Raw genomic sequence first — 9,723 nt, forward strand, 5'->3', positions numbered from 1 at the left:
AAAAAATTTAAGTCAATGATTAGTTAACAAGATATGTAAATAGACAATTTAGAATAGCATTACCTACCTAATACTAACATCAAACATAAATAGATTACACAATTAAGCGCAAATGAACCAATAGAAGGGAAAATTACTTGCCACGCATCACTTTAAAACTCACATCATTCATATCAACCTAAGTGACAAAATCAAAGTGCGAGTTGCAAAAAACAAAATGAGACCCATTACTATGACTATGACCAAACAGTGAAAACTATGTAGATGTGAAGTGATGCATGTAAAAGTGTCTCCAATTCAAGTAGCATTATTTCTCCTATGAATATTCTTCTCAAAACATATCAAATCCATAAGAAGCTGCACAATATTCACATATGGATCTAAGCATTAATATATACATTATTCTGAGTCATTTTATACTAAAATTTATACAATTAGCCAACACTCAAAAGCTAAAAACAACTCAGTTTATATACAAAGAGAATTCCTGAAAAGTGCAGGAACTTGTTTAGCAACATGTGCCTTTAAACTGCTTCATGATCTTTAAGCTTATACACATTGTCAATGTAATCTTCTGTCTCCCAAAGGAAAGATCCAAAAGCAATAGCTTCCAAGACTAACCTCTTTAGACTAGAAAATGAAGTCAAAATAATATCATCATTCTCCACCAAACCAGATTCCAAATTCCCAAACAGTGCATGACTATAACTCTCTACCAACTTCACAGCCTCCTTAGATCTCAATTTGGCAAATCTCTGCAATGATCCCGAGTGAAAGCCCGTGACGTAACATTTCAAATCTTCAACTTCCTCTTCCTGCTGCTTGATTATACCTTGCCATAAAGATTGCATGTCACTCTTGTGGCCAAACGTCACATCTTTCGATCTAGAAGAGCACATGTCATGAAATGAGAGCGGTGAGAGGGCAGTCCTATGATCGAGATGCAAATCATGGTTAACCGAAGATAGACTTCGTTCTAGGCGGTACCTCAATGAAGCTGACTTCAAAAAATAACCATATAATATGGAGGCGACGTACACTCGTGCGAGCCAGTATTTTCTAATTTTAGTCGTTGCCCAACTCTCGTTTACACTAGAATTTGCTCTCAAACCCGTTACGGTACTGACATGCTCTCTTATGATATCCAAAACCTCCATGCTGTGAATAGACTCTAATTCCCAGTCCTTAGAAGGCAATATCTCTAGCCTTCCATTATATAGGCAACTAGAAAGCTTTGGAACCAAAGGGACTCTGATCTCAGAAAACTTGTGAAATATCAGACAATGCATGACATCTTCTATAGCAATCTGGCACTCATTCTCTTTCACTTGTGCAATCCTCCTGAGATTCATTAATGTTTCAAGTAAATGTGTTAATGAATATCTACAACTCAATTATATAGTATTATGCATTTTACATATTCAAGCACATATTGAAGGTATCGCCTGCAATACAATAGAAAATTCTAAAACAATCAACTTACAAATAATGTAAACTAACTTCTTAGACACCAAAGTTTTTCAAAGCACGAAATTAGGAAACCAAGGATGTTTGCATCAAAGTATCATACATGACATGTTGGGTCTTAATTTCACTACTGGAAATAGGCCCATTCGAAAAAATTAATATTTTAACATTATCTTTGATTTTTAGTTTTATACTTGTCCCAAGCAAATATTGAGAATATATAAAAAGATATCCTACATCACTCATCCATATATGAGAGTTTAAGTGTCTTAAAGCTACATGATAAAAGAATAAAAAAGGAAATGAAGGAGTGAAAACAAAATGCCCTATCCATTTCTATACTTCTCAGAGAGTAACATTTTGATAGAATTCTGATCATGCTGCTAGGATTTGGAATCAAACATGACTACCTATGTGTGTTTGATGTTATACATAGTTGATCCTAAGCCCGGATAAAAGGGGAAGATTGTGTTAGACAGTCGATAGTCAATGTAAAAATTTGTCGAATCTCTATGATAGAGTCAAAATAACTGATAATACAAATCCATATAAGAAAAACCTTAATGCTGTTATACATAGTAATACAGAAAAACCTTAATGCTGTCTATTTCCATGAAGGTGTAGTTTGTTATGGTTGCTTGAAATAAATTATTTTAGCAAGTCTCTCATTGCATGATAGTGGCATGACAGGGAGAGAAAAAACACTGTATAATAGACCCAAGTTCTTTGTTTCAACTTGTCACGGTTAGAAACACATTAAGCTTGACCAAGATGTGTGTTATGCATTGTGCAGGTTCTAGGACAGGACGCTTATTTGTTACATTTCGATTTAATTTCTGTAGAAATATCTCTGAGGTCTTTTTGCTAAGGCCTATGTGTATCCAAAGATGAGTAATTGATGGTCATTAATACTATCTCTATACTCTTACTATTGTTTGTGATATTGTGATAAGATAGTTTTTAAGATTTTATCATCACTCGCCACAGATATTCATAGAGATTGGCATGCCCTCTTCGTTCTTTTTCGTTCTTGTTTTGATTTCTCTGTTTCAGGAAATATACTATACATACTTTAGTTGTATAATAATTTGCTATTTTCTGTATAATGAATTTTCCTTCTTATCAAAAGGAAAAGATCAACGGCTTAGTAAAGGGCAATCAAACTGTTAAGCATCAGAAGAAGGTTTATTCTCCTTTTGTTATGCATTCAGTATTACTGGCCTCTACTAGTTTAAAGGAAAATTCAGCACAATCTTCTTCATCCTCAATGTGAGTTACTTAAATGGTAAACATTCATAGCTTTATCGTTAGATAAAAAGAAAATGCATGTGCTTCCAAATAAAATACTATAAAGAGGGTGAGTCTCTGTGCAACCGAAGAGTAGCTGCTTAGTGACCTTATCAAAGGTCACGAATTCAAATCCTGAAAACAATCTCTCTACTTGTGAAGGTAAAGCTACGTACATTACCATCGCAAGACTCTATTACACAATAGGAAGCCGCTTGTACTTGAGGGTGCACACCCTCAGAAAAAAAAGTTGTATAAATATTACTCTTATAGTAAATATTTTTTTCACCACCGGTTATATAAAATTGTACCTATATCACACCATTTGTCTTATTCTAATACATTTTGGACCTTTCAATGCAACTTCTATCTGTCCCCGATCGACCCCCAATTGCTCACGCAATTATACATATGGTGATTAGTTAAAGCTCTTCCCAAAATAAGATTTGCACCCTGAAATTTCAGGTAAGGTTCCACCCCCAATTTCAATTGCTTTCAAAACGTACTCTTGAAGCCATATATTTAATAAAAAAACAAATTTAATCACAACTCAGAACTAAATACACACATGCGCATGCTCTTTAATTAACATAAACTCATAAAGTTTCAAACTTCACCGAGAACGACCATAATTGCAGTAACCGCAATCGTTACTGCACAATTGAGACTACAACAGCAATTTAAAACATTGCAGGACACAATAGAACCCATAAACCAGAACACCTACATAAGAACAAATCACAATTAGGAAAAAAAATAAAGCACCACAATTTGATCACATACCTGTGAAGCATGCCTTCATCTGAGTCTTGGGTAAGCATCATTCGAGCAACAGCACCATCTCTACCATCACTCAATAACTTCAATTCTTCCTTAACAACTACATGAAACAACTGAGGGTGGTTCTGCAATACACCAGTCAGAAACTTCCCCAGTAAGGACCTTGGTTCAAGGGGAGAGTTGAGACTACTGAACTCACAGTGGCTTGGTCCTACACTGGCTTTGATATTAAAGGGTCTATTGGGTATGTTCCTAAGGATGAAACAAAGGCTAGTATTAAGTTTGTTCGGTAAAAAGGATGAAAATTTCAAGTGGGGTTTTGGTAAAGATGAAAGTAGGAATGGAGATTGTGATGATGATGATGATGATAATGAGAAAATGGTGAAACTCCTATGGTTGACACAGTGTTCCATTCAACAGGGTTGTGATTATGTAAATAATTTATTGCTTAATGTTGTGTTCTGTGAAAGAATTATGATGTTTTTGTTTGGTTTGGTTTTGTGAAGTTATGATGAAGATTTGAAGATATATAACAGATTGAGAAAAAATTAGGATAGGGTTCGAGAATTTTGAGGAACTAAGGGTCAGTTTTGGTCTTTGATAAGGAATGGAGATAACTGATCAGTTGAGTTGGATCTTCTAAGATGATAAGTTGATAAGATATATATTACTTTATCTCATATTTTTTTAATCTATTTTAAAGTTATTCTAAATCTTTTGTTCTTTTATAAATTCATTGTAGACTTATGTTTTATTTTCTATTTATCTATTAGTCATTTTTTCAACTACATATTTCTCTACTTTTGAGAATATTTTAGTCAAATTTAATTCAACTTTTACACTATTTATTAATTTTAAATGTGTGTGCTTAATCTTAAAAATTAAAAGTTTTGAAAAGGAGAATGTATGTTACTAACCTATGTCTATATGCATTCGGTTGGCCTCGAATGGTTCAGAAAGTCACTTTGTTGACCAATATGCAAAGATCGGAATTCCAAAGGTGAAGGATAAATAAAGATATTGACTAAATCATTTAGGCTAAACAAAGTTTATGTAAACACTTAATTTTAGCTGGCATATTTTTTATATAAGGAAAAGATATAAGAAAAATGAATAAAGAAAAGGAAATGTGACATAGTAATTTTAATGGTTTTATAAAATTTATAAAGAATTTTTATCTAATATTTTAATGATTTTCATAATGTTATAAAATTATTGTCGTAATTTTACCCAATTAAAGTGAAGCATCACATCTATTCCTAACTAACTAGTGGATAATAGAATTAGCTAACTATATATTAGAGTATAATATATATATACATTACACTAATGGTATAGATATTTATATGCATACAATGTATCATCACCATTTAATTATATTATGTTTATTTAAAAGTCAATAATATTTAAAAATGAATAATGTATGATGTAGTGATAGTATAAGAAATTCTTATATTATATGTGCATACATATTTTTCTCTATCTTTTAATAAAATACAACATATGAAAAATAAATGATATTTTTTTAGTATTGCCATGAGTATCTTCTCATCCTTTATGTTTATTTAAAAGTCAATAATGTTTGAAAATGAATGGTATATAATGCAGCAAATAGTATAAAAACTCTTATATTGTATGCGCATACATATTTTTCTCTATCTTTTAATAAAATACAACATATGAATAATAAATGATATTTTTTCTAGGTACTACCAAGGGTATCTCCTCATCCTTTTGGGTAATGAACTAATTTCTTTCGGAGTGTTTGGTTGTCCGCCTCTCCCAATAAGTGTCACTCCCCATAATTGAACATTTGATATTTTGATAATTTTAAGGATCTAGCATGACCTTATATCACTAGATTAATATATTTTTGGTTAAGAATAAAGAATATAACAAAAACAATAAAGTGTCTCATTATATTTTTAATTGAAAACTTGTTGAATGAAAGGAAATAAGACACGTGTAAAAAAATAAGTGAACTTAAGGAGTACTCTACAACAAAACTTGTAAAATCTGAATAAGGTTCCTCTCCATCAATGACAAAAATATTATTCCATTATATATATAAAAGGATAAAAATGTTTTATTATATTATTTAAACCCTACTCTATTGTATGGTCACATATGTAGTTAAGGTGTCACAACTCACATAACTGCTGTGAATATTAACAAATGTGATTATCATATGAACTAATATGAATCTAAGTTTTAAAAATTGAGGAGTAAAATGATAATTTAAATTTGTATGGGACTTCCCACTGGAAACTTGATAGACCCAATGGGTATTTACTACTTATTAATCAATATAAAAAATTAATCTCACTTAAAAATTTCAAAGGATATAGATGATTTTTGAATAAGGCAAGTTACCAGCATTAAGTCATCTAGGACGAGACTTGGCATCAAAGGTCAATAGCATGGCACTGACATTAGTCCATATATACCTCATGGAAATCACATTTTCCAAATAATATCTCATTTCATATTTTAAGTCAATCACAATGTTCCATTTTATTACTTTTTGCTTTTAAATTTTTATTTTATCTATGTATTAATATGTAACTGGTTTAGAACAAAGAATGAGACACCATCTATGACAGGTAATCCTCATCCTATATATATATGTGACATGTCTTCTCGTCTTCCAAGGTGGATTGTTAAGTTTTTTCTTGGTATACAACAAATGTTTTAAATCTGGATGATTTAATTAAAAGAGAAAATATCACAATTGGATTTCGATCCACTTATTCTTTCTTAAGTCTTCCTTAGTCATATGGGTATCTTGTTTGTGTGTCTTAGTTGGGAGGATGTTGTGGGTAGATATTGATTTTCTTTAAAAGTCAATAATAATTAAAATGTGAATGATATATTGATAATGTAAAAATATATTATATTACAATCTATGAATATTAAATCCTTATTTCTTTTGTCTCGTAGTTTTTTATTTTGCACTAACAAGGATATTCCTTCACTTTTTTGGTAAATAATTAATCATTTCGAGGTTCATGGTTGTCTCTCCTAACAAGTGCTGCTCTTAGAAATTGAACACACAACCTTTCAAAGAAAGGATGAAACGAAGAATGAAAAACAGAACTTCTTCTTGATAGACAAGTTCTTGAATAACAAGACAATAAGGAAAAACTTCTTGATCTTTATTAGAAAAGCTTGAATTAATTAACAAAGATGAAACTCTGAATTTATAGGCAAGGGAAAATGAAAAACAGAATAACAAACTTGCCTAACTACTTAAACTAACAAATTAGCACGTGTTACATATGACAAAAATTACTAAAATAGTGATAACTTGGGCTGCAAGTAAAGGAAAGACCATTAATCTTAAGCCTTTGATTCTTCTTGGGATGTAATGATTGGTCTTATGATTGGTCTTGATTTGAGTTTGATGAGTGCCTTGAATGGCTCTGCCTTCATGGTAGGCTTGAGAAGCCTGATGTGTGTCCAAGCCAGAATTGATCTAGTGCGTCCTGTCTAGGTGTTGGTGCATCTGTTGGGCATTGCTCTGGTGCGCCTTGCTCTGGTCCTGGCAGGCCTGATGCGCCTTAGGTTGGTGCTGATGCACTTGGTGCGCCTGGGCGTGGCGCTGATGCACCTAGGCGTGGGACTGATGCACCTGGGCGTGCTGATGCACCTGGGCGTGGCACTGATGCGCCTTGGCTTGGTGCATCTGATATGATTTGGTTAAGTGTGATGGTTCTTCAATTTTGATTATGGACAACACTTGTTTGGTCTTGGCAGCAACATTATTTATCCTGGCTATCAAGGCATCATCATGCTTATGCAAATTGCTCATAATTTGGTTAGTGGTGTGATCAAGAGGAGAATTGAGATCATGAGTATTATTTAATTTTTGGGGCACATATGCTTAGGAGACCCAACTTGGTGTGTATGTATTTATATATAGCTGGTCCTAAAGCCTTTGTTAATGCATCAGCAAGTTGTAGGTGAGTAGGAACAGACAGAAGTTTAATCAAACCTTGGCTGCATTTCTTCCTAATTGTATGGCAATCTATCTCAATATGCTTAGTCCTTTCATGAAAAACAGGGTTAGAAGCAAGATAAATAGCAGACTGATTATCACAATAAAGCAAAGTAGGCATAGAGTAGTTATATTGTAAATCTTCAAGAATATAATTGAGCCAAGTAATCTCACAAGTTGTTAAGGCTAAGGCCCTGTACTCAGCCTCACAAGAACTTCGAGAAACAGTTCTTTGCTTACTCAGCCTCACAAGAACTTCGAGGAACAGTTCTTTGCTTCTTGGATTTCCAAGAAACCAAGGATTTACCAAGGTAGATGCAGTATCCACTAACTGATCTCCTAGTGTCTAGGCATGAGGCCTAGTCACTGTCACTGTATGTTCTTAGCTGAATAATAGAGTCAGTAGGAAAGAATAAGCCAAGAGCAGGAGTTGCCTTCAGATATCTAAGGACTTTCATGGCAGCAGTGTGATGATAGCTGGTAGGACAGGCCATAAATTGGGCCAACTGATTGACACAAAAGGTTATATCAGGTCTAGTATTGGTTAGGTAGATTAACCTTCCAATTAATCTTCTATAGGCAGAGGGATCATCAAAAGGGGTGCTGCTATCTTGATGAAGGTAGGCTCCAGGGATCATAGGGGTAATGGATGGTTTGCATCCAATCATTTCTGCATCGGAGATTATCTCTAAGGCATATCTTCTTTGGTTCATAGAGATGCCAGTTTTNCAGTTAGGATGATATCATCCACATACACCAGGATGGCAGTAATTAAGCCTTTGGGAGACCATTTGATGAATAACGAGTGGTCACCTCTAGATTTGTGGTAGCCATTTTTAATGAGAAAATTGGAGAGTTTGGCAAACCATTGCCTGCTGGCCTGCTTGAGGCCATATATGGATTTTTGAAGTTTACAGACTTTATTAGTTTGAGTGTTGTTCAATCCAGGAGGTATTATCATGTAAACTTGCTCATGCAAATCTCCATGTCGAAAGGCATTGTTCACATCTAATTGCTTGATGTGCCAATCATGTATGGCTGTTAAGGCTAAAACAAGTCTCACAGTGGAGATTTTGGCTACAGGGGAGAAGGTTTCAAGATAATCCACTCCCTCAATTTGATTATAACCCTTAGCAACTAACCTAGCTTTGTGTCTCTCAATACTTCCATTAGCTTTATACTTAATCTTAAAGACCCATTTGCATCCTATGGCAGATTTATCTTTTAGGAGGTTAGTTATGATCCAGGTGTTGTTCTGTTCTAAGGCAGACAATTCCTTATTAATGGCATCTTGGCATTGAGGGAACTTAATGGCCTGAGAATATGTCTTTGGCTCTATATTTGTGGTCAAAGATAGAATTCTGGTTTTATAGGTGTGTGCGAGCTTATCATAGTTTAGGTAGGAGGATAAGGGATACTTAGTAAGGGATGTAGGGGGATTGGTCTTATTGAGAAGGGCACAATGATAGTCTTGGAGGTAGGAGGGAGTTTTACCTATCCTGCTACTCCTTTTGAGGTTATGATCTTTAGTTTGTTCAGGGGATTGATAATCTATCTCCTTACTGCTGCTATCTAAGTGGTGTCTATTTTCGAGGGATGATGAATATTGTCATCATAGATGAGAGGATTGATCAAAGGGTCCTCACATGATTCCTTGTGTATCTCAGAGTTGGGCACATCTTGAGGGGCATAAGGGAAGATTCTTTCATAGAAGATGACATTTCTATTGACTTCTATGGCTTTAGTGTGTAAGTTGAGCACAACATATCCCTTTATTCCTTCCTTATATCCCAAGAACAAGGATTTGTTTGACCTGGGATCAAATTTGTCCTAGAGTGGTTGTGTATCCCAACATAACATAAACATCCAAAAACTTTGAGAAAGTGTATGTTGGGCTGTTTCTTGAACAAAGTTTCATAGGGAGTTCTATCATTAATAACAGAAGTAGGCAAAATATTGATCACATAACCAGAATGCTTCAAAGCAAATGACCAATAGATCTTAGGGAGTTTGCTTTGTATTAACAGAGCTCTAGCTACATTCAAAAGGTGTTGATGTTTTCTCTCAACTATTCCATTCTGTTGGGGAGTATAGGTGCATGAGGTTTGATGCAAAATACCTTTATTAGCATAGAAGGACTTCATGTTAAACTCTAGGCCATTGTCACTCCTAACAATCTTAACTCTAATGCC

The 9,723-nt window shown here is 34.1% G+C and overlaps 2 protein-coding genes across 3 annotated transcripts; both read right to left on the minus strand.

Moving 5' to 3' along the window:
- Positions 1–333: 333 nt before the first annotated feature.
- On the minus strand, positions 334–4,056 carry LOC109340426 (UV-B-induced protein At3g17800, chloroplastic-like). 2 transcript variants are annotated; one of them, XM_019578116.1, is made up of 3 exons: positions 3,897–4,056; positions 3,538–3,866; positions 334–1,341 (listed from the first exon to the last, which is right to left on the minus strand). In XM_019578116.1, exons 1-3 carry the CDS (start codon positions 3,945–3,947, stop codon positions 525–527), a joined length of 1,197 nt encoding a protein of 398 aa, XP_019433661.1. In that variant the 5' UTR covers positions 3,948–4,056; the 3' UTR covers positions 334–524. The 2 variants fall into 2 exon arrangements, with proteins under 2 accessions (XP_019433661.1, XP_019433660.1); XM_019578115.1 differs by having other exon boundaries at positions 3,538–4,056.
- Positions 4,057–7,890: 3,834 nt separating this feature from the next.
- On the minus strand, positions 7,891–8,244 carry LOC109340425 (uncharacterized mitochondrial protein AtMg00810-like). The gene has a single exon (XM_019578114.1). The coding sequence runs from the start codon at positions 8,242–8,244 to the stop codon at positions 7,891–7,893; it is 354 nt and encodes a 117-aa protein (XP_019433659.1).
- Between the last annotated feature and the right edge of the window lie 1,479 nt (positions 8,245–9,723).

Source organism: Lupinus angustifolius, unplaced genomic scaffold (genome assembly GCF_001865875.1).
Source record: "Lupinus angustifolius cultivar Tanjil unplaced genomic scaffold, LupAngTanjil_v1.0 Scaffold_170_9, whole genome shotgun sequence".
NCBI classification, from domain to species: Eukaryota; Viridiplantae; Streptophyta; class Magnoliopsida; order Fabales; family Fabaceae; genus Lupinus; species Lupinus angustifolius.